The sequence below is a fragment of the Carcharhinus amblyrhynchos genome, unplaced genomic scaffold, assembly GCF_965287045.1.
Source record: "Carcharhinus amblyrhynchos unplaced genomic scaffold, sCarAmb.v2.hapA scaffold_455, whole genome shotgun sequence".
In the NCBI taxonomy this organism is placed as follows: domain Eukaryota; kingdom Metazoa; phylum Chordata; class Chondrichthyes; order Carcharhiniformes; family Carcharhinidae; genus Carcharhinus; species Carcharhinus amblyrhynchos.
The window spans coordinates 65,001-92,189 of record NW_027650195.1 but is presented as its reverse complement, the minus strand read 5'-3'; the positions used below and the strand labels follow the sequence as shown (position 1 = coordinate 92,189).

The window sequence follows — 27,189 nt, the reverse complement described above, 5'->3', positions numbered from 1 at the left end:
AAAGCTCCCTCTACACTGTCCCCCATCAAACACTCCCAGGACAGGTACAGCACAGGGTTAGATTCAAAGTAAAACTTCCTCTACACTGTCCCCCATCAAACACTCCTAGTACAGGTACAGTTCAGTTTTAGATACAGAGAAAAGTTCTCTTTACACTGTTCCCCATCAAACACTCGCAGGACAGGTACAGCATGGGGTTAGATACAGAGTAAAGCTCCCTCTACACTGTCCCCCATCAAACACTCGCAGGACAGGTACAGCACGGGGTTAGATACAGAGTAAAGCTCCCTCTACACTGTCCCCCATCAAACACTCCCAGGACAGGTACAGCACGGGGTTAGATACAGAGTAAAGCCCCCTCTACACTGTCCCCCCATCAAACACTCCCAGGACAGGGACAGCACGGGGTTAGATACAGAGTAAAGCTCCCTCTACACTGTCCCCCATCAAACACTCGCAGGACAGGTACAGCACAGGGTTAGATACAGAGTAAAGCTCCCTCTACACTGTCCCCCATCAAACACTCCCAGGACAGGTACAGCACGGGGTTAGATACAGAGTAAAGCCCCCTCTACACTGTCCCCCCATCAAACACTCCCAGGACAGATACAGCACGGGGTTAGATACAGAGTAAAGCTCCCTCTACACTGTCCCCCGATCAAACACTCCCAGGACAGGTACAGCACGGGGTTAGATACAGAGTAAAGCTCCCTCTACACTGTCCCCCCATCAAACACTCCCAGGACAGATACAGCACAGGGTTAGATACAGAGTAAAGCTCCCTCAATCTCCTTACCCGCTACTATCTGTTGCTCCCTCGCTGGGTCTTCTTTCCTGCGCTCTATTGTTGGGAGCCGTGGGCAATCCGTCAGTGCTGTAGAGAGGGGAAGATCAGGTTTACTGTCAGGAGGCAGTGAGGGGAGGTGATGGCTCAAGAAGTTCGACACCATCCAGGACCAGGCAGCCCCGCTTGAGTGGCATGCTAACTATAAACGCCATGGCCTTGTGGTATTACTGCTAGACTATAATGCTAATGTTCTGGGAAACCAGGTTCGAATCCCCCCCACGGCAGATGATGGAATTTGAATTCAATATCTGAAATTAAGAGCTCTTGATGACCATGAAACCTTTGTGGACTGTTGGGAAAACCCACCCAGTTTTCTTGAGGCAAGGAAATCTGCCATCCTTACCCAGTCTGACTCCTGAGCCACAGCAATGTGGTTTGATAGTCCGAGACAGGAACTTTCAAAAGTTGATTGGGGGAGTCTGTTGACAGGCCAAGGGGCGTCTGGTAAGTCGGAGGGTTTCAATAGAGTGTTAACCAGGGTTCAGATTAAGCAGGTTCCTCTTAGAGTGAAGGGCAAGGCTGCTAGAAGTAGGGAACCAAGGATAACCCGGGATATGGAGGCCCTGGTTAAGAAGAAGAATGACATGCATGGGCAGCTGGGATCAAGTGGATCCCTTGAACAGTACAGAGGTTGTTGGAGTAAAGAGAGAAATCAGGAGGGTAAAAAAGGGGACATAAGATAGTTTTGGCAGATAAGGCAAAGGAGAATTGAAAGAGCTTCTACAAATACATATAGGGCAAAAGGTTAACTAGGGAGAGAGAGAGAGTTAAGGACCAACAAGGTCAAGAACAATGAAAATTCCAGCACAGGAACAGGCCCTTCGGCCCCTCCAAGCCTGCACTGACCTTGCTGCCTGACTGAACTAAAACCCCCTACCCTTCCGGGGACCGTATCCCTCTATTCCCATCCTATTCATGTGTTTGTCTAAACACCCCTTAAAACTCACTATCGTATCCACTTCCACTACTTCTCCTGGCAACAAGTTCCAGGCACCCACCACCCTCTGTGTAGAAAATCTGCCTCGTCCATCTCCTTTAAACCTTGCCCCTCACACCTTAAACCCCTGCCCCCCTAGTCATTGACTCTTCCACCCTGGGAAAAAGCTTCTGACTATCCACTCTGTCCATGCCTCTCATAATCTTGTAGACTTCTATCAGGTCTCCCCTCAACCTCCGTCGTTCCAGTGAGAACAAACCAAGTTTCTCCAACCTCTCCTCATAGCTAATGCCCTCCATACCAGGCAACATCCTGGTAAATCTTTTCTGTACCCTCTCCAAAGTCTCCACATCCTTCTGGTAGTGTGGCGACCAGAATTGAACATTATATTCTAAGTGCGGCCTCACTAAGGTTCTATAAAGCTGCAACATGACTTGCCAATTTTTTAAACTCAGTGCCCCGGCTGATGAAGGCAAACATGCCGTATGCCTTCCTGACTACCTTCTCCACCTGTGTTGCCACTTTCAGTGACCTGTGTACCTGTACACCCAGATCCTTCTGCTTATCAATACTCTGCCATTTACCATATATTTCCTATCTGTATTAGACCTTCCAAAATGCATTATCTCACATTTGTCCGGATTAAACTCCATCTGCCATCTCTCCACCCAAGTCTCCAACTGATCTATATCCTGCTGTATCCTTTGATGGTCCTCATCGCTATCCGCAAATGCACCAATCTTTGTGTTGTCTGCAAACTTACTAATCAATCCAGTTACATTTTCCTCCAAAGTCGTTTATCGATGCATCCATATGTGGATCCACAAGAGATGGATGAGATCCTAAATGAATGTTTCTCATCAGTATTTACTGTTGAGAAATGCATGGATGTTCGGGAACTTGAGGAAATAAATAGTGATGACTTGAGGAGTGTACATATTACAGAGGAGGAGGTGCTGGAAGTCTCAAAAGTGCATCAAGGTAGATAAATCCCTGGGATCTGATGTAGTTTATCCCAAGACACTGCGGGTCCCCTAGCCGAGATATTTGAATCATCGATAGTCACAGGTGAGGTGCCTGAAGGTTGGAGAGTGGCAAATGTTGTACCTTTGTTTAAAAAGGGCTGCAGGGAAAAGCCTGGGAACTACAGGCCAGTAAGCCTGACATCTGTAGTGGGTAAGTTGTTAGAAGGTGTTCTGAGAGACAAGATGGACAAACATTCAGAGAGGCAAGGACTGATTAGGGACAGTCAGCATGGCTTTGTGAGTGGAAAATCATGTCTCATGAATGTGATTGAGTTTTTTGAAGGGGTAACCAAGAAGGTAGATGAGGGCAGTGCAGTTGATGTTGTCTACATGGACTTTAGCAAGGCCTTTGACAAGGTACCACATGGTAGGTTGTTGCAGAAGGTTAAAGAATGAAGTAGCCAATTGGATACAAAATTGGATTGATGACAAAAGACAGAGAGTGGTTGTAGAGAGTTGTTTTTCAAACTGGAGGCCTGTGAAGAGCAGTCTGCTTCAGAGATCGATGCTGGGTTCAGTTATGCATTATTTATATTAATAATTTGAATGAGAATTTAGGAGGTATGGTTAGTAAGTCTGCAGATGACACCAAGATTGATGGCATAGTGGACAGTGAAGAAGGTTATCTAAGATTGCAAGGAGAACTTGGTCAACTGGGCCAATGGGCTGATGGAGTTTAATTTAGATAAATGTAAGGCGATGCATTTTGGTCGATCGAACCAGTGCAGGACTTACTCTGTTCTGTAACTCTCCCCAACACCCTATCATTAACTAAGAGATCTAGGGTTACAGGTTCATAGCTCCTTGAAAGTGGAGTCACAGGTGGACAGAGTGGTGAAGAAGGCATTCGGCATGCTTGGATTCATTGGTCAGAACACTGAATACAGGAGTTGGAGTTGTACAAGACATTGATAAGGCCACATTTAGAATACTATATACAGTTCTGGTCACTCTATTATAGAAAGCATATTATTAAACTAGAAAGGGTGCAGAAAAGATTTACTAGGATGCTACTGGAACTTGATGGTTTGAGTTACAAGGAGAGGCTGAATAGACTGGGACTTTCCTCTGGTGTGTAGGAAACTGAGGGGTGATCTTATAGAGGTCTACAAAATAATGAGGGACACAGGTCAGTTAGATAGTCAATATCTTTTCCCAAAGGTTGGGGAGTCTAAAACTAGAGGGCATAGGTTTAAGGTGAGAGGGGAGAGAAACAAAAAATGTCCAGAGGGGCAATTTTTTCACACAGAGGGTGGTGAGTGTCTGGAACAAGCTGCCAGAGGCAGTAGTAGAGGTGGGGACAATATTGTTTTTTAAAAAGCATTTAGACAGGTACACTGGATAAGATGGGTATAGAGGGATATGGGCCAAATGTGGGCAATTGGGACTAGCTTAGGGGTAAAAACTGGACGGCATGGACAAGTTGGGCCGAAGGGCCTGTTTCCATGCTGTAAACCTCTATGACTCTCAGCTGCCCTCGGGCAACAGGGATGGGCAATTAGCATTGGCCAGCGACGCCTGTGTCCCACAGAGGCAGTGACTATGTTAATTTATTCGTGTCACAAGTAGGCTTACATTAACACTGCGATGAAGTTACAGTGTAAAGCCCCTAGTTGCCACACTCCGGCGCCTGTTTGGGTACACGGAGGGAGAATTTAGCATGGCCAATGCACCCTAACCAGCACGTGTCTCAGACTGAGAGAGGAAACCGGAGCACCCGGAGGAAACCCATGCAGACATGGGGAGAATGTGCAGACTCCGCACAGACAGTGACCCAGAGAATTGAACCCGGGGTCCCTGGCGCTGTGAGGTAGCAGTGCTAACCCACTGTGCCACCCTACTGTGCCACTGTGCCATTTTGGTCTCCTTATCTGAGGAAGGATGTTCTTGCTCTCGAGGGAGTGCAGAGGTTAAGCAGACTGATTCCGGGGATGGCAGGACTGACGTAGATGGAGAGATTGAGTCGGTTAGGGTTGTATTCACTGCAGTAAGTTAAGAAGAACGAAGGGGTCCCATAGAAACTTATAAAATTCTAACAGGGTCAGACCAGAAGGAAGAGATTCAGAAAGAATGTTCCCGATGGTGGGGGGAGTCCAGAACTAGGGGTCAGAGTTTGAGGATAAGGGGGAAACCTTTTAGAACTGAGGTGAGGAGAAATTTCTTCACCCAGAGGGTGGGGAATGTGTGGAATTCACTCCCACAGAAAGTAGTTGAGACCAAAACGTTGTGTGATTTCAGGAAGAAATTAGATATCGCTCTTGGGGCTAAAGCGATTGAGGGATATTGGAGGGGGGGGAAGCGGGGGGATCAGGATATTGAATTTGATGATCAGCCATGATCATAATGAATGGGGGAGCAGCTCGAAGGGCCGGATGGCCTCCTCCTGCTTCTAGTTTCTGTGTATCCCAGGGCACCCCTCCACTCTATCCCTGGAATAATGGTTATGGAGAAGGATTCTGTTCCTCTGCGATTTCCCCCCCACTTCGGATGTCGAAAGCACTCCTGGGGGAGACACCAGTCCCACTCCGTCTCCTCTCCTGGTTACTCACCTGTCCATTAACTCTATGTATTTGTGGGGGATGAGGCCCTTCACCCCTCCAATCTGGCCTTTCCACCAGTCACCAGACATTTTCTCAAAGAGCAGGACCAAGTCTCCTTTCTGCAGAGAGAGCTCCTTATCTGAACGGGCCGCGTAATCAAACCTCACCACCGCTCTGAGATCACATTCCGGAGGCTCTGTGAGACAGAGAGAGAGAGAGTGAGAGAGAGACAGAGAGAGAGTGAGAGAGAGTGAGAGAGAGAGAGTGAGAGAGAGTGAGACAGAGGGAGAGTGAGTGAGAGAGAGAGAGAGAGAGAGAGTGAGAGAGAGTGAGAGAGAGAGAGTGAGAGAGAGTGAGACAGAGGGAGAGTGAGTGAGAGAGAGACAGAGAGAAAGTGAGAGAGAGTGAGAGAGAGAGACAGAGAGAGAGTGAGAGTGAGACAGAGAGAGAGTGAGACAGGGAGAGAGAGAGAGTGAGAGAGAGACAGAGAGAAAGTGAGAGAGAGTGAGAGAGAGAGACAGAGAGAGAGTGAGAGTGAGACAGAGAGAGAGTGAGACAGGGAGAGAGAGAGAGTGAGAGAGAGACAGAGAGAAAGTGAGAGAGAGTGAGAGAGAGAGAGAGAGAGAGTGAGAGAGAGTGAGACAGAGAGAGAGTGAGAGAGAGTGAGACAGAGAGAGAGTGAGAGAGAGTGAGACAGAGGGAGAGTGAGACAGGGAGAGAGAGAGAGTGAGACAGGGAGAGAGAGAGAGTGAGACAGAGAGAGAGTGAGAGTGAGACAGAGAGAGAGTGAGACAGGGAGAGAGTGAGAGTGAGACAGAGAGAGTGAGAGTGAGACAGAGAGAGAGTGAGAGTGAGACAGAGAGAGAGAGTGAGAGAGTGAGAGAGAGTGAGACAGAGAGAGAGAGAGAGAGTGAGACAGAGAGAGAGTGAGACAGAGACAGAGAGAGTGAGACAGAGAGAGAGTGAGACAGAGAGAGAGAGACAGGGAGAGAGAGAGACAGGGAGAGAGAGAGAGAGTGAGACAGAGACAGAGAGAGAGTGAGACAGAGACAGAGAGAGAGTGAGACAGAGAGAGAGACAGAGAGAGACAGGGAGAGAGAGAGAGAGAAAGGGAGAGAGAGAGAGAGAAAGGGAGAGAGAGAGACAGGGAGGGAGGGGGACACAGAGAGACAACGTGAAACAGAGAGACAGAGCGAGAGAGAGAGAGTGACAGAGAGATAGAGACAGAGAGAGAAAAAGAGGGACAAAGGGAGGGACAGAAAGAGGGAGACAAAGAGAGAGAGAGACAGAGAGAGAGAGAGGGAGGGAGAGAGAGACAGAGAGAGAAAGAGACAGAGAGAGAGAGATGGAGGGAAAGAGATGGAGAGAAAGAAAGAGAGAGAGAGACAGGGGGATAGAGAGAAGGATACAGAGAGAGTCAGAGAGAAGGACATAGACAGAGAGAGAGAAAGATAGAGAGAGAGAGCGGGAGAGGGAGAGAGATTGGGAGAGACAGACAGAGAGAGGGACAGAGAGACATACCATCCCCACTGATGAGTATCTCCAGGAGTGAGTCCTGTTCACCTTCCTCCAAGACAGGTTCAGCCTGCAGATCATCACTGTTACACAGAAAGGTCCATTCATTCAAATTCATCCTGTCACACGCTACCTGACCCTCCCACAGTGCGGCGCTCCCTCAGCACTGACCCTCCCACAGTGCGGCGCTCCGCCGGCACTGACCCTCCCACAGTGCGGCGCTCCCTCAGCACTGACCCTCCCACAGTGCGGCGCTCCCTCAGCACTGACCCTCCCACAGTGCGGTGCTCCCTCGGCACTGACCCTCCCACAGTGCGGCGCTCCCTCGGCACTGACCCTCCCACAGTGCGGCGCTCCCTCAGCACCGACCCTCCCACAGTGCGGCGCTCCCTCAGCACCGACCCTCCCACAGTGCGGCGCTCCCTCAGCACCGACCCTCCCACAGTGCGGCGCTCCCTCAGCACCGACCCTCCCACAGTGCGGCGCTCCCTCGGTGCCGACCCTCCCACAGTGCGGCGCTCCCTCGGCACTGACCCTCCCACAGTGCGGTGCTCCCTCGGCACCGACCCTCCCACAGTGCGGCGCTTCCTCAGCACTGACCCTCCCACAGTGCGGCGCTCCCTCAGCACTGACCCTCCCACAGTGCGGCGCTCCCTCGGCACTGACCCTCCCACAGTGCGGCGCTCCCTCAGCACCGACCCTCCCACAGTGCGGCGCTCCCTCGGCACCGACCCTCCCACAGTGCGGTGCTCCCTCGGCGCTGACCCTCCCACAGTGTGGCGCTCCCTCGGCACCAACCCTCCCACAGTGCGGCACTCACTCAGCACTGACCCTCCCACAGTGCGGCACTCCCTCAACACTGACCCTCCCACAGTGCGGCGCTCCCTCAGCACTGACCCTCCCACAGTGCGGCGCTCCCTCGGGAAAGGGTAGGTGTGCTGACCCCTGGTACCCAGCACCTTGGAGTAGCCTGTCTCCTAGTGTATGTTCCTTACTGAGCACTCACCAGTAATCCCCCTCCTCCGTCATGCATTTCTCATAGAGGGGTCCCTGCAGCTCGTGCTGCTGGGGGAAGATCTTGTCGTGATAAATGATGATGGTCTTGACTATCTCGTTGACCTGGGCTTGGCAGGACACGGGGTCGTGGTCCTCAGGGACTGTAATCAGGGTGGGTCCGAAGCAGACAGCCAGGTTGTGGGGGTCCATCATATTCTCATCGCTGTACTTCGAGAGACTGCAGGACAAAATGGAACAACGATGGAACCTCTGCTGAGAACGTAGATAGAGGGGCAGAATGGCTCTTTTCCCTCAGTCCCTGGGCAATCACAGTGTGAATATAAATAATATCCTTGCCTGACTCCACCCCCACCTCAAAGCCTGTCCAACCTCTACCAGAGCAGATAAGAGGCAGAGAGTAACCCACCTCCTGACTCCCCCGAAAGCCTGTCCACCATCCACAATGGGTGGCACAGTGGGTTAGCACTGCTGTGTGACAGCACCGGGGACCCGGAATCGATTCCCGGCTTGGGTCACTGTCTGTGTGGAGTCTGCACATTCTCCCCATGTCTGCATGGGTTTCCTCCGGGTGCTCTGTTTTCCCCCCACACTCTAAAGATGTGAGGGTTCAGTGGGTTGGCCATGCTAAATTGTCCCTTAGTGTCCAAAAATGTGCAGGTTAGGGGGATGGGCCATGCTAAATTGCCCGTTAGTGTCCAGGGATGTGTAAATTAGAGGGATTAGTAGGGTAAGTATGTGTGGTTACAGGAATAGGGCTGTGTTAGGATTGTTGTTGGTGCAGTCTCGATGGGCCGATCAGCCTCCTTCTGCACTATTGGGTTTCTATGATTGAGTCAGGAGTGTGATGGAATACTCCCCACTTGCCTGGATGAGTGGGGCTCCAACAACACTCAAGAAGCTCAACACCATCCAGGACAAAACAGCCCCACTCGATCGACACACTAACCACAAACACTCACTCCCTCCACCCCCGACGCACAGTGACAGCCATGTGTACCATCTACAAGATGCACTGCAGCGACTCACCGAGGCTCCTTAGGCAGCACCTTCCAAACCCACCACCTCTACCATCTAGAAGGACAAGGGCAGCAGATACCTGGGAACACCCCCCACCTGGAGGTTCCCCTCCGAGTCACTCACCATCCCGACTGGGAAATATATCGGCCGTTCCTTCACCGTGGCTGGGGTCAAAATCCTGGAACTCCCTCCCTAACAGCGCCATGGGTGTACCTACACCACACGGAGACTGCAGTGGGTTCAAGATGGCGGCTCACCCACCACCCTCTCAAGGGGCAATTAGGGATGGGGGGGTAAATGTAGGGTCTAGCCAGCGATGCTCACATCTCGTAAATACATTTTTGAAGAAGGAAAATTGTGAGGAACAGGAGGTGGCCATTCGGCCCATTGTAACGCTGCTGGCTCTGTGAAAGACCTGTCCAATTAATCCCAATCTCCCCCCTTGTTCCCCCATCTCTCTGTGAATTCCCCCCCTCCAGTCTCTCCCCCCCTTTCTGAGGATGAATCTCTCAGGCAGCACCTTCCAGATCACAACAACTCACCGTCTCAGTAAAATTCTCCCCATCTCTTCCCCCCACCTCTGGTCCATTGACCAATTCTCTTCAATCTGTGTCTCCCCCCCCCACCCTCCTGTCGCTGGGAAACACTTTCTCCTCATTCACTCGATCGAGGCCCCCTCGTGATAGCGGCTGCCTCGATTCAATCTCCCCCTTAACCTTCCCCGCTCCGAGGGGAACGATCCCAGCTTCTCCCAGTCTCTTTCTCTCCAACATAAACTGACGTTCTCTCATCCCCTGGAAGCGCTCTGGGTAAATCTCCTTCCGTACGCTCCCCTCCCCTGAGGCCTCAACACCCTTGCTGTCGTTCAGAGTCCAGAACTGGACACTGTGCCCAGCTGAAGATGGATCCCAGAGTTTGTTGAAGGGTTTAGATTAACTCTGACTGGATTGCCATGTTTGTCACATAGTGGGGGTTGTGGGGTGAGGGCAGAGTGAGGGGATCCCTGGGGGCAGAGTGAAGGGGGGACCTCGGGGGCAGAATGAGGGGGGGTCCCTGGGGGCAGAGTGAGGGGGGGGTCCCTGGGGGCAGAGTGAGGGGATCCCCAGGGACAGAGTGAAGGGGGGACCTCGGGGGCAGAATGAGGGGGGGTCCCTGGGGGCAGAGTGAGGGGGGGGGTCCCTGGGGGCAGAGTGAGGGGGAGGGTCCCCAGGGGTAGAGTGAGGGGGGGTCCCCGGGGGTAGAGTGAGGGGGGGTCCCCGGGGGCAGAGTGAGGGGGGGGCCAGGGGCAGAGTGAGGGGGTCGCTGGGAGCAGAGTGAGGTGGGTGCCTGGAGGCAGAGTGAGGAGGTACCAGGGGACAGAGTGAGGGGGGTCCCTGGGGGCAGAGTGAGGGGGGGTACCCGGGGGCAGAGTGAGGGGGGTCCCTGGGGGCAGAGTGAGGGGGGTACCCGGGGGCAGAGTGAGGGTTCCCCAGGGGCAGGGTGAGGGGATACCTGGGGGGCAAAGTGAAGGAGTACCCAGGGGGCAGAGTGAAGGGGTCCCCAGGGGTAGAGTGAGGGCGGGCCCCAGGGACAGAGTGACGGGGGTCCCTGGGCGCTGAGTGAAGGGGTCCCCACGCTGGGCACTATGCCCCGAAGCGCTGCTGCCTCACAGCACCAGGGGCCCGGGTTCGATTCCCGGCCTCGGGTCACTGTCTGTGTGGAGTCTGCACATTCTCCTCGTGTCTGCGTGGGTTTCCTCCGGGTGCTCCGGTTTTCTCCCACAGTCCAAAGATATGCAAATTAGGTGGATTGGCGGTGCTAAATTGCCCCTTGGTGTCAGAGGGACTAGCAGAGTAAATATGTGTGGTTACGGAGATAGGGTCTGGTGGGATTGTGGTCGGTGCAGTCTCGATGGGCCGAATGGCTTCCTCCTATCCTGTGGGGAATCTATGATTATTGCTCCCTATACCCCTGGAACCCCACCCCACCACCCCCAAGACTCACTGATTTAAGAATGCAAAGAGGTATCGTAGGACGACAATAACTGATGGTTCGAGAGTTGCCATCACTTCCTTAATCTTGTAGGCTCGTTCCACCATGTTCTCCATCTCTGCAACAAGGAGCGAGAGAGTCAATAAATAAATGCCTTAGCAAAGTCCCACCATGCAGGGACACCAAGGAGAGGGTCCCATGGTGCAGGGACACCAGGGGGAGGGCCCCACGGCGCAGGGACACCAGGGGGAGGGCCCCACGGTGCAGGGGCAGCAGGGGGAGGGCCCCACGGTGCAGGGGCAGCAGGGGGAGAGCCCCACGGTGCAGGAACACCGGGGGGAGGGTCCCACGGCGCAAGGACACCAGGGGGAGGGTCCCATGGTGCAGGGACACCAGGGGGAGGGTCCCACGGTGCAGGGACACCAGGGGGAGGGTCCCACAGTGCAGGGACACCAGGGGGAGGGTCCCATGGCGCAGGGACACCAGGGGGAGGGTCCCACGGTGCAGGGACACCAGGGGGCGGGTCCCATGGTGCAGGGGCAGCAGGGGGAGGGCCCCACGGTGCAGGAACACCAGGGGGAGGGTCCCACGGCGCAAGGACACCAGGGGGAGGGTCCCATGGTGCAGGGACACCAGGGGGAGGGTCCCACGGTGCAGGGACACCAGGGGGAGGGTCCCACAGTGCAGGGACACCAGGGGGAGGGTCCCATGGCGCAGGGACACCAGGGGGAGGGTCCCACGGTGCAGGGACACCAGGGGGCGGGTCCCATGGTGCAGGGACACCAGGGGAAGGGCTCCACGGCACAGGGACACCAGGGGGCGGGTCCCATGGTGCAGGGACACCAGGGGAAGGGCTCCACGGCACAGGGACACCAGGGGGAGGGTCCCACGGTGCAGGGACACCAGGGGGAGGCCCCACGGCACAGGGACACCAGGGGAAGGGCCCCACGGCACAGGGACACCAGGGGAACAGGTGATTTGAGGGGTACTGGAGAGGGTGAATGTGGGGGGGAATGGGTAGATGGGTAGATAGGGGACTGTCTCGAGTTCGGACACTTACCGACACAGCTGAGAAACTGGCTGAAGGACTCTGTGGGGAAGATGGGTTTACTGAGACCCCGGAAATACAGCTTCAGAACTCCAGCGACTGAGTCAATGTTGTGTTCGTTCATTGTGTCCAGAGGATCAGCACCTGGAGGGCAAACAGTGGCTAACAGGGCAGCTGAGAGAGCGGGGATCCCCGAACCAGACCCTGAGGAACCCCCCCAACACACACACACACTGAGACCCCCAAACCAGACCCCGAGGAACTACCCCCCCGACACACACACTGAGACCCCCAAACCAGACCCTGAGTAACTACACGTGAAAAGGGACTATAGGGAACTGGGTAGGCAGCTGAGGAAGAGAAAAGCGAAGGTAGTAATCTCAGGATTGCTGCCTGTGCCACGGGAGAATGAGGGAAGAAATGAAATGAGGTGGAGGCTGAATGCGTGGCTGAGGGACTGGTGTCGAGGGCAGGGATTTCGGTTCCTAGATCACTGGGACCTCTTTAGGGGCAGGTGGGACCTGTACAGTAAGGATGGGTGGCACTTAAATCCCAGGGGGACTAATATCTTGGCGGGAAGACTGGCTAAGGCTACCGGGGGGACTTTAAACTAGAAAGGATGGGGGGAGGGAATTGTGATGGGGAAACTGGGACGGAGGAGGTTAGCTCCCAGGTAGGGGAGGACCGCAGGCAGTATGAGAGGGAGGTTAGACAGGGGGTGGGGAAGGGAAATGCCCAGACTGAGGAGCTGAAGTGTATATATTTTAATGCAAGGAGTATAGTGAATAAGGTAGATGAGCTTAGGGCGTGGATTGCTGCTTGGGATTGTGATGTGGTGGCCATTACGGAGACTTGGATGTCTCAGGGACAGGACTGGGTACTTCAGGTGCCAGGTTTCAGATGCTTCAGGAAGGACAGGGAGGATGGCAGAAGAGGTGGTGGAGTGGCACTGTTGATCAGGGACAGTGTCATGGCTGCAGAGAAAGAGGATGCCATGGAGGGACTATCTACAGAGTCTCTGTGGGTGGAAGTTACAAACAGCAAAGGGTCGAAAACTTTGCTGGGTGTATTCTATAGGCCACCCAATAGTGACAGGGAAGTTGAAGTGCAGATAGGGAAACAGATTCTGGAGAGATGTATTAATAACAGAGTTGTCGTGATGGGAGACTTCAATTTCCCAAACATCGACTGGAATATCCCTAGGGTAAGGGGTTTGGATGGGGAGGAGTTTGTTAGGTGTGTTCAGGAAGGCTTCCTGACACAGTATGTGGATGAGCCTACGAGGGGAGAGGCTGTGCTTGACCTGGTACTGGCGAATGAACCAGGGCAGGTGATGGATCTCTCGGTAGGGGAGCATCTTGGGAATGGTGACCATAATTCTATCTCCTTCACAATTGCATTGGAACGAGATAGGATCAGGCAGGCTAGGAAGGTGTTTGTCTGGAGAAAGGGGAGATACGAAGAAGTCAGGAAGTTACTTGGACAAATAAACTGGAAGGAGGCGTTCTTAGGGAAAAGTACCGAAGGAAGGTGGCGGATATTCAAGGAATGTTTGTCTGGAGCTATGTGTGACAACGTTCCGATGAGACAAGGGGGTTTTGGTAGGTCGCGGGAACCGTGGTGCACGAAGGCTGTGTTGAACCTAGCCAGGAGGAAAGGGAAGGTGTACAAAAGGTTCAGGGAACTAGGAGAGGTTAAGGATCTTGAGGAGTATAAGGACTGTAGAAAGGAGCTTAAAAGGGAAATTAGGAGAGCCAGAAGGGGTCATGAGAAGGCCTTGGCGGGTAAGATTAAGGAGAATCCCAAGGCCTTTTATAAATATGTGAAAGGTAAAAGGATGAGAAGAGAAGGGATAGGACCTATAAAAGGTGAAGGGGGTAAGGTCTGTGTGGAACCAGAAGAAATGGCAGAGGTGCTTAATGAGTACTTTGCCTCAGTATTCACGGTGGAAGCTGATCTGGGAGATTTTGCTACGGATTTGCAGCAGATGGAAAAGATTGAGTTTGTGGATATTAAGGTGGAGGATGTGTTAGAACTTTTGAATTCTATCAAGATTGATAAGTCGCCGGGACCAGATGGGATATAAGAACATAAGAAATAGGAGCAGGAGTAGGCCATCCAGCCCTTCGAGCCTGCCCCGCCATTCAATAAGATCATGGCTGATCTGTTGTGGCTCAGTTCCACTTTCCCGCCCTCTCCCCATAACCCTTAATCCCCTCTCTTATCAAGAACCCATCAACCCGCTTCTTAAAAATATTTAGCGAGGCAGCCTCCACCACTTCGACGGGCAGAGAATTCCAGAGATTCACCACCCTTTGAGTGAAGAAGTTCCTCCTCAACTCCGTTCTAAACCGCCTCCCCTTTATCTTGAGGCTGTGCCCCCTAGTCCTACTGTCTTTTTTGAGCGGGAAGAGTCTCTCCACCTCTATCTTATCCATCCCATTCATCATCTTATATGTCTCAATGAGATCTCCCCTCATTCTTCTAAACTCTAACGAGTACAAGCCTAGTTTATTCAGCCTCTCCTCATAGCTCAATCCCCTCAACTCCGGTATCAGCCTAGTAAACCTCCTCTGCACTCCCTCCAGGGCCAAAATATCCTTGCGCAGGTGCGGCGCCCAAAACTGCACACAGTACTCCAGCTGCGGCCTCACCAATGCCCTATACAGCTGCAGCAAGACCTCCCTACTTTTATATTCAATCCCCCTCGCTATGAAGGCCAGCATCCCATTCGCCTTCCTGACCACCCCAGGATACTGTGGGAGGCGAGGGAAGTGATTGCAGAGCCCCTGGCGATGATCTTTGCGTCGTCAATGGAGACGGGAGAGGTTCCGGAAGATTGGAGGATTGTGGATGTAGTCCCTATTTTCAAGAAAGGGAACAGAGATAGCCCGGGAAATTACCGACCAATGAGTCTGACCTCAGTGGTTGGTAAGCTGATGGAAAGGCTTCTGAGGGACAAGATTTACGACCATTTGGAGAGGTTTGACATGATCAGGAATAGTCAGCATGGATTTGTCAAGGGCAGGTCGTGCCTTACGAGCCTAGTTGAGTTCTTCGATAATGTGACTGAACACATTGACGAAGGAAGTGCCATGGACGTGGTGTACATGGACTTCAGCAAGGCGTTTGATAAGGTCCCCCATGCAAGACTTCTTGAGAAGGTGAGAGGGCATGGGATCCAAGGGCCTTTGGCCTTGTGGATCAAGAACTGGCTTGCCTGCAGAAGGCAGAGAGTGGTTGTGGATGGGTCTTTTTCTGAATGGAGGTCAGTCACCAGCGGAGTGCCCCAGGGATCTGTTCTAGGACCCTTGCTGTTTGTCATTTTCATAAATGACCTGGATGAGGAAGTGGAAGGATGGGTAAGTAAGTTCGCTGATGACACTAAGGTCGGTGGTGTTGTGGATGGTCTGGAAGGATGTCAAAAGTTGCAGCAGGACATAAATAGGATGCAGGACTGGGCGGAGAAGTGGCAGATGGACTTCAACGCGGATAAATGCGTAGTCGTCCATTTTGGCAGAACCAACGGGATGAACGAGTACACTATCAAGGGCAGGAGTCTTGGTAGTGTTGAGGAGCAGAAGGATCTTGGGGTCCGGGTCCGTAGGACTCTTAAATCGGCCTCGCAGGTGGAAGAGGTGGTCAAGAAGGTGTATGGTGTACTGGCCTTCATAAATCAAGGGATTGAGTTTAGGAGTCGGGAGGTAATGCTGCAACTTTATAAGACCCTTGTCAGGCCTCATTTGGAGTACTGTGCGCAGTTCTGGTCACCTCACTATAGGAAAGACGTAGAAGCTATTGAAAGGGTACAGAGGAGATTTACAAGGATGTTGCCTGGACTGGGAGGCATGCCTCATGAAGTTAGGTTGAGGGAACTGGGTCTCTTTTCCCTGGAGAGACGTAGGTTGAGAGGCGACCTGATAGAGGTTTATAAAATGTTGAGAGGAATAGATAGGGTAGATTCTCAGAGGCTATTTCCCAGGGTTGAAATGGTCACTACGAGAGGACACAGATTTAAGGTGTGGGGAGGAAAGTACAGAAGTGATGTTAGGGGTAAGTTTTTCACTCAGAGGGTGGTGAATGAATGGAATCGGCTGCCGTCAGTGGTGGTGGAGGTGAACTCGCTGGGGTCTTTTAAAAGACTTCTGGATGAGTATATGGGGTTTTATGGGATTGGGGGTTATAGATAGGTGTTGATGTGATCGGCGCAACTCGTGGGCCAAAGGGCCTGTTTGTGCTGTAGTGTTCTATGTTCTATGTACACACACACTGGCAAATACACTCACACATGCACATGCACTGATGCACTCACTGACACAGACGCACACACACAGACACGCACATACACAGACACACAGACATGCATGCACCACACACACACACACACACACACACACACACACACACACACACACACACACACACACACACACACACACACACACACACACACACACAGCAAATAACAAACACTCTCGGACAAGTTCCTGCTGCACAGTTTAACCACCCACACTCCACACCCTTACACCGACGCACACCTTCCTGCCCCAGAACCCACAGAAACACAGGCTCACCCCACACGGACCCCCCAATGTCCGACCCCCACTGGGGAGACCACACTCTGTCAAATGGACAAACCTTGTTCAAACGCATTCCTGATCTCGTTCACCTCCAGCTGCGAGCCAGGGATCCGGAAAATTCCCTCATGATGGAGACCTGTCCGAAAACAGAATCAACCCGGATCAAAACTAGAACCAAACCCGGATTCAACTCAAATCCAATCCAGATCAGAACCAGATTCACTCCCAGAATCTCTGTGTGATGGCAATACACTAATTCACAGATATTGCTCACAGCTCAGGGAGGGGGCATGGGTCAGACTATGAGAGAGAGAGAGGGAGAAGAGAAAGGGAATGAGAGAAAGAGAGAGAGGGAATGAGAGAGACAAAGAGGGAGAAGAGAGAGGGAATGAAAGAGAGAGAGAGGGGGAAGAGAAGGGAATGAGAGAGAGAGGGAATGAGAGAGAGAGAGGCAGAAGAGAGAGGGAATGAGAGAGAGAGAGAGAAAGGGAATGAGAGAGGGAGAGAGGGAGAAGAGAGGGGAATGAGAGAGAGAGGGAGAAGAGAGAGGGAATGAGCGGGAGAGGGAGAAGAGAGAGGGAATGAGAGAGAGAGAGAGGGACAGAAGAGAAAGGGAATGAGAGAGAGAGAGGGAGAGAGAGGGAGAAGAGAGGGGAATGAGTGAGAGAGAGAGAGGGAATGAGAGAGAGAGAGAGAGGGAGAAGAGAGAGGGAATGAGAGAGAGAGGGAGAAGAAAGGGATTGACAGAGAGAGAGAGAGAGACACACACAGACAGAGAGAGAGGGAAAAGAATGAAAGCGAGGAAGTGAGTGTGAGCAATGGAGGGAAGAATGTCAGATGGAAGGTGGGAATGTAGGAGTGAAGAAGGGAGAGAGAGGTGAAGCAAGAGTCGGATAGACAGAGACAGAAGGGTTGGAGGGGGAAGGAGGAAGGGAGAGAGGGAGTCACAGAGGATGTGGAGAGAGGGAGTGAGAGAGGGAGGGAGGAAGAGAGTGGGAATGAGGGAGGGTTAGGAAGAGAGTGGCGATGGAGGGAGTGTGAGGGGGAAGTGAGGAGAGATAGGGAGGGTTGAATCTGGGGGATGGAGGGGGGAGGTTAAGTGATCACTCACCATACAGATTAATGAATCGAATACAGCTCACGATGACCAATGGGATAGGCTGTCCCGAGCTCTGGGGGGGAATCACAAGGTACAGTGTGGGTTAGAAAAAGTCCAGGAAATTCCCAAAAACTCAGACGCTAGCCCTGGGAATCTGTAGAAGAGGCATCCCAATTCATCCCAATCCCACCCCAATTAATCCTGGTCCCTCACAATCCCATTCTGATCCCATCCCAATCCCACCCCATCCCACCCCAATCCATCCCTGTCCCATCCCAATCCCATCCCAATCCCACCCCAATCCATCCCTGTCCCATCCCAATCCCACCCCAATCCATCCCTGTCCCATCCCAATCCCATCCCGATCCCACCCCAATCCTATCCCGGTCCCATTCTGATCCCATCCCATACTCTCTCCCATCTCAGCCCCCATCTGGATCCCTCATTCCATCCCCATCTGTCACCCCAACCTGATCCCTCAGCCTCTCCCAACCTGTTACCCCTGACCCCTCGCCCTGTCCCGATCTGTAACCCCGTTCCCAACCCTTCACCGTCCTGACCTGTGACCCTGTTCCTGACCCCTCACAGTCCTGACCTGTCACTCCACTCCCGATCCCTCACCCTGTGCTGACCCGTAACCCTGTTCCTGACCCCTTGCCCCATCCTGATCTGTAACCCTGTTCCCGACTCCTCGCCCTGTCCTGACCTGTAACCCCATTCTCGACCCCTTATCCTGTGCTGACCTGTAACCCTGTTCCTGAACTCTCACATGGGCTGACCTGTAACCCCATTCCCAACCTCTCACCCTGTGCTGACCTGTAACCCCGTTCCTGAACCCTCACCCTGTGCTGGCCTGTAACCTCCTTCCTGAACCCGCACCTTGTCCTGACTTGTAACCCTGTTCCTGACCCCTCACCTTATCCTGACCTGTAACCCCATTCCTGACCCCTCACCTTGTCCTGACCTGTAACCCTGTTCCCGACTCCTCACCTTGTCCTGACCTGTAACCCTGTTCCTGACCCCTCACCTTGTCCTGACCTGTAACCCTGTTCCCGACTCCTCACCTTGTCCTGACCTGTAACCCTGTTCCTGACCCCTCACCTTGTCCTGACCTGTAACCCTGTTCCCGACTCCTCACCTTGTCCTGACCTGTAACCCTGTTCCCGACCCCTCACCTTGTCCTGACCTGTAACCCTGTTCCCGACCCCTCACCTTGTCCTGACCTGTAACCCTGTTCCCGATCCCTCACCCTGTCCCAGCTCCTTATGCTCCAGCCCCAGAGACTGGGGCTCATGCCTGACACCCTTTGGTTCTCTCGGATCGGAGTCCCGGCCCTGGGGAACGCTGTGAGTGGGTGGATCTACTCACTGAGGTGCTGTCCGAGTGGACATCATCACTCAGAGGACACCGCAAAGCCCCCAGACACTCTCCGTTAGGAAATGTGCTGTCCAACCGGGAAGGCTGGAGTTCCAGCGGGGATTGGTGATGTGTAAGGAGTAGTTTATTTGCCGCGGGTTTGTGTACCTTAATAAATAAATCCAGGTCGCCATTGAAGAGTTTCTGGTTGTACTGAGAACAGGGTCGAGATCTCCTCTGTCTCTGAGACCGGCCCAGCGTCTGTAACCTGTGCAGGGTGTGGGGGGGGGGAGGGAAAAGACAATGGGTCACATTCTCACTGACACCCCCTCATCCCTGAGACAGGAACAGGAGGAGGCCATTCAGCCCCTCTCTCTCCAGCCTGTTAGACAGGAACAGGAGAAGGCCATTCACCCTCCTATCCTAACTCCGTCTCCCCGCCTCAGTTCCGTAACTCTCAATCCCCCCCACCCCACGCTTTACCCAACAGAACCCCCTCAGTCTGGGGTGTGAAATTTCCAATCGCCCCCTCCAGCCTCGACAGCTTTATTTTGGGGAGGGAGAGAGAGTTCCGGATTCCTGTTCCCCCCTTTGTGTGAGGAAGTGCTTCCTGACATTCCCCCTGGAATGGCTGGCCTCTCGTTTTAACCTTCTCCCCGCCCCCCCCACCCCGCTCCCCCACAAACTGCCCCCCCTCCCCACACCAGAGGAAATGGTTTCTCTCTATCGACCCTATCGAAACATTTAATCATCTTAAACCCCCCTTTGATCAGATCACCCCCTCAACCCTCGACACTTCAGGTGAGGGAGCTTTGTCTGTGTGACCCTCCCTCATCGACCCCCGTCCCCTGGTCAATCTGCCCTTCTCCGAGGCAGCTAGGTCCATGCTGAGGTGAGGCTGACGCAGGAATAGGGCTGGAGGAGATGGACGCTCCTACCTGGACCTGTGCTCATCATCAACAACGCCTAAAGGGAGAAGGAGAGACGGGAGTTAGTGAGGGGGCAGAGAAACTGCCAGACGCTGGCACCCCCGAACCACACACCGCCCCGCACCCCCATATACCACACACTGACCCCGCTCCCAGTATACCGCACATCGTCCCCACCCCCAGTGTACCGCACGCCGTCCCCACCCCCACATGCCACACACTGCGCCCACTCCCATTATACCACACACCGTCCCCACCCCCAAACCACACACTGTCCCGCACCCCCATATACCACACACTGACCCTGCTCCCAGTATACTGCACACCGCCCCAGCCTCCTGTATACTGCACGCCGTCACAGCCCCCTGTATACCGCACGCCGTCACAGCCCCCTGTATACCGCACACTGTCACAGCCCCCTGTATACCGCACACTGTCACAGCCCCCTGTATACCGCACGCTGTCACAGCCCCCTGTATACCGCACCCTGTCACAGCCCCCTGTATACCGCACACTGTCACAGCCCCCTGTATACCGCACACTGTCACAGCCCCCTGTATACCGCACACTGTCACAGCCCCCTGTATACCGCACGCCGTCACAGCCCCCTGTATACCGCACGCCGTCACAGCCCCCTGTATACCGCACGCCGTCACAGCCCCCTGTATACCGCACGCCGTCACAGCCCCCTGTATACCGCACACTGTCACAGCCCCCTGTATACCGCACGCTGTCACAGCCCCCTGTATACCGCACCCTGTCACAGCCCCCTGTATACCGCACACTGTCACAGCCCCCTGTATACCGCACACTGTCACAGCCCCCTGTATACCGCACATTGTCACAGCCCCCTGTATACCGCACACTGTCACAGCCCCATGTATACCGCACACTGTCACAGCCCCCTGTATACCGCACGCTGTCACAGCCCCCTGTATACCGCATGCTGTCACAGCCCCCTGTATACCGCACGTTGTCACAGCCCCCTGTATACCGCACGCTGTCACAGCCCCCTGTATACCGCACACTGTCACAGCCCCCTGTATACCGCACGCTGTCACAGCCCCCTGTATACCGCACACTGTCACAGCCCCCTGTATACCGCACGCTGTCACAGCCCCCTGTATACCACACACTGCCACAGCCCCCTGTATACCGCACACTATCACAGCCCCCTGTATACCGCACACTGTCACAGCCCCATGTATACCGCACGCTGTCACAGCCCCCTGTATACCGCACGCTGTCACAGCCCCCTGTATACCGCACGCTGTCACAGCCCCCTGTATACGGCACCCTGTCACAGCCCCCTGTATACCGCACGCTGTCACAGCCCCCTGTATACCGCACGCTGTCACAGCCCCCTGTATACGGCACCCTGTCACAGCCCCCTGTATACCGCACGCTGTCACAGCCCCCTGTATACCGCACGCTGTCACAGCCCCCTGTATACCGCACCCTGTCACAGCCCCCTGTATACTGCATGCTGTCACAGCCCCATGTATACCGCACATTGTCACAGCCCCCTGTATACCACACGCTGTCACAGCCCCATGTATACCACACGCTGTCACAGCCCCATGTATACCACACACTGTCACAGCCCCCTGTATACCGCACACTGTCACAGCCCCATGTATACCGCACGCTGTCACAGCCCCCTGTATACCACACGCTGTCACAGCCCCCTGTATACCACACGCTGTCACAGCCCCATGTATACCGCACCCTGTCACAGCCCCCTGTATACCGCACATTGTCACAGCCCCCTGTATACCACACGCTGTCACAGCCCCATGTATACCACACGCTGTCACAGCCCCATGTATACCACACGCTGTCACAGCCCCATGTATACCACACACTGTCACAGCCCCCTGTATACCGCACGCTGTCACAGCCCCCTGTATACCGCACGCTGTCACTGCCCCCTGTATACCACACACTGCCACAGCCCCCTGTATACCGCACACTATCACAGCCCCCTGTATACCGCACACTGTCACAGCCCCATGTATACCGCACGCTGTCACAGCCCCCTGTATACCGCACGCTGTCACAGCCCCATGTATACCGCACGCTGTCACAGCCCCCTGTATACCGCACGCTGTCACAGCCCCCTGTATACCGCACACTGTCACAGCCCCATGTATACCGCACGCTGTCACAGCCCCCTGTATACCGCACGCTGTCACAGCCCCCTGTATACCGCACGCTGTCACAGCCCCCTGTATACCGCACACTGTCACAGCCCCATGTATACCGCACGCTGTCACAGCCCCCTGTATACCGCACGCCGTCACAGCCCCCTGTATACCGCACGCCGTCACAGCCCCCTGTATACCGCACGCCGTCACAGCCCCCGTATACCGCACGCTGTCACAGCCCCCTGTATACCGCACGCTGTCACAGCCCCCGTATACCGCACGCTGTCACAGCCCCCTGTATACCGCACGCTGTCACAGCCCCCTGTATACCGCACGCTGTCACAGCCCCCTGTATACCGCACACTGTCACAGCCCCTTGTATACCGCACGCTGTCACAGCCCCTTGTATACCGCACGCTGTCACAGCCCCCTGTATACCGCACACTGTCACAGCCCCCTGTATACCGCACACTGTCACAGCCCCCTGTATACCGCACGCTGTCACAGCCCCCTGTATACCGCACACTGTCACAGCCCCCTGTATACCGCACGCTGTCACAGCCCCCTGTATACCGCACGCTGTCACAGCCCCTGTATACCGCACACTGTCACAGCCCCCTGTATACCGCGCGCTGTCACAGCCCCCTGTATATCGCACGCTGTCACAGCCCCCTGTATACTGCATACTATCACAGCCCCCTGTATACCGCACGCTGTCACAGCCCCCTGTATACCGTACACTGCCACAGCCCCCTGTATACCGCACACTGCCACAGCCCCCTGTATACCGCACGTTGTCACAGCCCCCTGTATACCGCACACTGTCACAGCCCCCTGTATACCGCACGCTGTCACAGCCCCCTGTATACTGCACACTGTCACAGCCCCCTGTATACCGCACGCTGCCCCCACTCTCAGTATACCGTACGCCATCCCCACCTCTAGTATACTGCATACTGTGCCCACACCCCATGTACCACACACCATCCCCACCTCCTGTGTACCACACACCGTCCCAGCTCACTCTGATCCCGGTACACTCATTCACACCAACCCTGACCCAGGTACACTCGCTCACGCTGACCCCGGTATATTCGCTCACACTGCCTCTGACCCTGGTACACTCACTCACGCTGATCCTGGTGTACTCACTCACACTGACTCTGACCCCGAACCTGGTATACTCACTCACACTGACTCTGACCCTGGTATACTCACTCACACTGACTCTGACCCCGGTACACTCGCTCACGCTGACCCCGAACCCAGTATACGCACTCACACTGACCCCGGTACACTCACTCATGCTGATCCCGGTATACTCACACTGACTCTGACCCCGGTATACTCACTCACACTGACTCTGACCCCGGTATACTCACTCACGCTGACTCTGACCCCGGTATACTCACTCACGCTGACTTTGACCCCGGTATACTCACTCACGCTGACTCTGACCCCGGTATACTCAGTCACGCTGACTCTGACCCCGGTATACTCACTCACACTGACTCTGACCCTGGTATACTCACTCACACTGACTCTGACCCCGGTATACCCACTCACGCTGACCCCGGTATACCCACTCACGCTGACCCCGGTATACTCACACTCACGCTGACTCTAACCCCGGTATACTCACTCACGCTGACTCTGACCCCGGTATACTCACTCACACTGACTCTGACCCCGGTATACTCACTCACGCTGACTCTGACCCCAGTATACTCGCTCACGCTGACTCTGACCCCGGTATACTCACTCACGCTGACTCTGACCCCGGTATACTCACTCACGCTGACTCTGACCCCGGTATACTCACACTCACGCTGACTCTGACCCCGGTATACTCACTCACGCTGACTCTGACCCCGGTATACTCACTCACACTGACTCTGACCCCGGTATACTCACTCACGCTGACTCTGACCCCGGTATACTCACACTCACGCTGACTCTGACCCCGGTATACTCACTCATGCTGACTCTGACCCCGGTATACTCACTCACGCTGACTCTGACCCCGGTATACTCACTCACACTGACTCTGACCCCAGTATACTCACTCACGCTGACTCTGACCCCGGTATACTCACTCACGCTGACTCTGACCCCGGTATACTCACTCACGCTGACTCTGACCCCGGTATACTCACTCACACTGACTCTGACCCCGGTATACTCACTCACCCTGCTCCTGACAGACTCACCCTTCTCGATAGATGGTTTCAGCAGATCGAACTTTGCCTGCAGATTCGAGATTCTGCTGTTCTTCACCACAAACTCTTTGAGTTTCTGCAAGAGGAATGAGAGAATTATCCTGGGGGCTGAGCTGGGGAATGAGCTTCCCAAACCCTGGGGCAAAAGACCCTGCAAAACCATGGGTTAATAAACCCCAAAACCCCAGGGTAATTACCTCCCAGAACCCCAAGGTAATTACGCCCCAAAACCCCAGGGTAATTACCCCCAAAACCCCAAGGTAATTACCCCCCCAAAACTCCAGGGTAATTACCCCAAAACCCCAGGGTAATTACCCCCCAGAACCCCAAGGTAATTACCCCCCAAAACTCCAGGGTAATTACCCCCAAAACTCCAGGGTAATTACCCCAAAACCCCAGGGTAATTACCCCCAAAACCCCAAGGTAATTACCCCCCAAAACCCCAAGGTAATTACCCCCAGAACCCCAGGGTAATTACCCCCAAAACCCCAGGGTAATTACCCCCAAAACCCCAGGGTAATTACCCCAAACCCCAGGGTAATTACCCCCAAAACCCCAGGGTAATTACCCCAAACCCCAGGGTAATTACCCCCAAAACCCCATGGTAATTACCCCCAAAACCCCATGGTAATTACCCCCAGAACCCCAGGGTAATTACCCCCCAGAACCCCAGGGTAATTACCCCCAAACCCCAGGGTAATTACCCCCCAGAACCCCAGGGTAATTACCCCCAAACCCCAGGGTAATTACCCCCAGAACCCCAGGGTAATTACCCCCAAAACCCCAGGGTAATTACCCCCAGAACCCCAGGGTAATTACCCCCAAAACTCCAGGGTAATTATCCCAAACCCCAGGGTAATTACGCCCCAAACCCCAGGGTAATTACCCCCAAAACCCCATGGTAATTACCCCCAGAACCCCAGGGTAATTACCCCCAAAACCCCAGGGTAATTACCCCAAACCCCAGGGTAATTACCCCCAAAACCCCAGGGTAATTACCCCAAACCCCAGGGTAATTACCCCCCAGAACCCCAGGGTAATTACCCCCAGAACCCCAGGGTAATTACCCCCAAAACCCCAGGGTAATTACCCCAAACCCCAGGGTAATTACCCCCCAGAACCCCAGGGTAATTACCCCAAACCCCAGGGTAATTACCCCCCAGAACCCCAGGGTAATTACCCCCCAGAACCCCAGGGTAATTACCCCCCAGAACCCCAGGGTAATTACCCCCAAAACCCCATGGTAATTACCCCCAAACCCCAGGGTAATTACCCCCAAAACCCCAGGGTAATTACCCCAAACCCCAGGGTAATTACCCCCAAAACCCCATGGTAATTACCCCCAAAACCCCATGGTAATTACCCCCAGAACCCCAGGGTAATTACCCCCCAGAACCCCAGGGTAATTACCCCCAAACCCCAGGGTAATTACCCCCAGAACCCCAGGGTAATTACCCCCCAGAACCCCAGGGTAATTACCCCCAAACCCCAGGGTAATTACCCCCAAACCCCAGGGTAATTACCCCCAAAACCCCATGGTAATTACCCCCAGAACCCCAGGGTAATTACCCCCAAAACTCCAGGGTAATTACCCCAAACCCCAGGGTAATTACCCCCAAAACCCCAGGGTAATTACCCCCAGAACCCCAGGGTAATTACCCCCAAATCCCCAGGGTAATTACCCCAAACCCCAGGGTAATTACCCCCCAGAACCCCAGGGTAATTACCCCAAACCCCAGGGTAATTACCCCCAAAACTCCAGGGTAATTACCCCCAAAACTCCAGGGTAATTACCCCCAAAACCCCATGGTAATTACCCCCAACCCCCAGGGTAATTACCCCCAACCCCCAGGGTAATTACCCCCAGAACCCCAGGGTGGGGAAGGGGTGAGAGTGTCCCTGGGGTTTGGGAAAGGGTGAGTGTTTCCCTGTGGGTGAGGAGTGTCTCCCGGGGTGGGGGGGGGGGGGGGTGTGGGGAGTGTCACCCGAGGGTACAGAAGGATCCTCTCCCCTCTCTGCAATCCCACTGTCCGTTGCTGACGGTCTTACGGTGAAATAGTAGGTCTCGGTGTCGTGCTGGTTGGTGCGGCGTTTCCCAGTGGTGCTCTTGGAGCCGGAATCAGGTCCGGCCGATTTCACCGACTCAGTGGATTGGTTGATCTGGAATGGGTCGGGAAGGTCAGAATCCTCACTCGCTGCCAGATCCTGCAGCGCCTGCAGGGTGGCTCGCACTGTCTTATTAACCTGTCGCACAGAGAGAGACAGAGGGAGAGAGACAGAGAGAGAGAGAGACAGAGAGAGGGAGGGAGAGAGAGAGAGGGAGAGAGAGACAGAGAGAGAGAGAGAGAGAGCGAGGGAGAGAGAGACAGAGAGAGAGACAGAGAGAGAGAGAGACAGAGAGCGAGGGAGAGAGCGAGGGAGAGAGAGAGAGAGACAGAGAGAGAGAGAGAGAGAGGGAGAGAGAGACAGAGAGAGAGGGAGAGAGAGAGAGACAGAGAGAGAGGGAGAGAGAGAGACAGAGAGAGAGACAGAGAGGGAGGGAGAGAGACAGAGAGAGACAGAGAGAGAGAGAGACAGAGAGGGAGGGAGAGAGACAGAGACAGAGAGAGACAGAGAGAGAGGGAGACAGAGAGAGAGACAGAGAGAGAGGGAGAGAGAGACAGAGAGAGAGAGAGAGAGAGGGAGAGAGAGACAGAGAGAGAGGGAGAGAGAGAGAGACAGAGAGAGAGGGAGAGAGAGACAGAGAGAGAGACAGAGAGGGAGGGAGAGAGACAGAGAGAGACGGAGAGAGAGAGACAGAGAGAGAGGGAGAGAGAGAGAGACAGAGAGAGAGAGAGAGAGACAGAGAAAGGGGGAGAGAGACAGAGAAAGGCAGAGAAAGACAGAGAGAGACAGAAAGACAGAGAGAGAGGGAGTGAGAGAGGGACAGAGAGAGAGAGAAA

At 54.2% G+C, this 27,189-nt stretch overlaps 1 protein-coding gene across 1 annotated transcript in view; it reads right to left on the bottom strand.

Moving 5' to 3' along the window:
* Nucleotides 1–27,189, bottom strand: part of LOC145339419 (SLIT-ROBO Rho GTPase-activating protein 3-like) — a 68,755-nt gene that overhangs the window by 8,473 nt on the left and 33,093 nt on the right. Inside the window, exons 10-21 of the mRNA XM_080183876.1 lie at nucleotides 26,297–26,491; nucleotides 24,239–24,323; nucleotides 19,891–19,918; nucleotides 19,121–19,220; nucleotides 17,609–17,669; nucleotides 16,556–16,633; nucleotides 11,930–12,061; nucleotides 10,882–10,987; nucleotides 7,871–8,098; nucleotides 6,871–6,947; nucleotides 5,359–5,545; nucleotides 797–874 (exon numbers count right to left, since the gene is read on the bottom strand). Coding sequence (XP_080040002.1) covers nucleotides 797–874; nucleotides 5,359–5,545; nucleotides 6,871–6,947; nucleotides 7,871–8,098; nucleotides 10,882–10,987; nucleotides 11,930–12,061; nucleotides 16,556–16,633; nucleotides 17,609–17,669; nucleotides 19,121–19,220; nucleotides 19,891–19,918; nucleotides 24,239–24,323; nucleotides 26,297–26,491 — 1,355 coding nt within the window. The remainder of the gene's footprint in view (nucleotides 1–796; nucleotides 875–5,358; nucleotides 5,546–6,870; nucleotides 6,948–7,870; nucleotides 8,099–10,881; nucleotides 10,988–11,929; nucleotides 12,062–16,555; nucleotides 16,634–17,608; nucleotides 17,670–19,120; nucleotides 19,221–19,890; nucleotides 19,919–24,238; nucleotides 24,324–26,296; nucleotides 26,492–27,189) is intronic.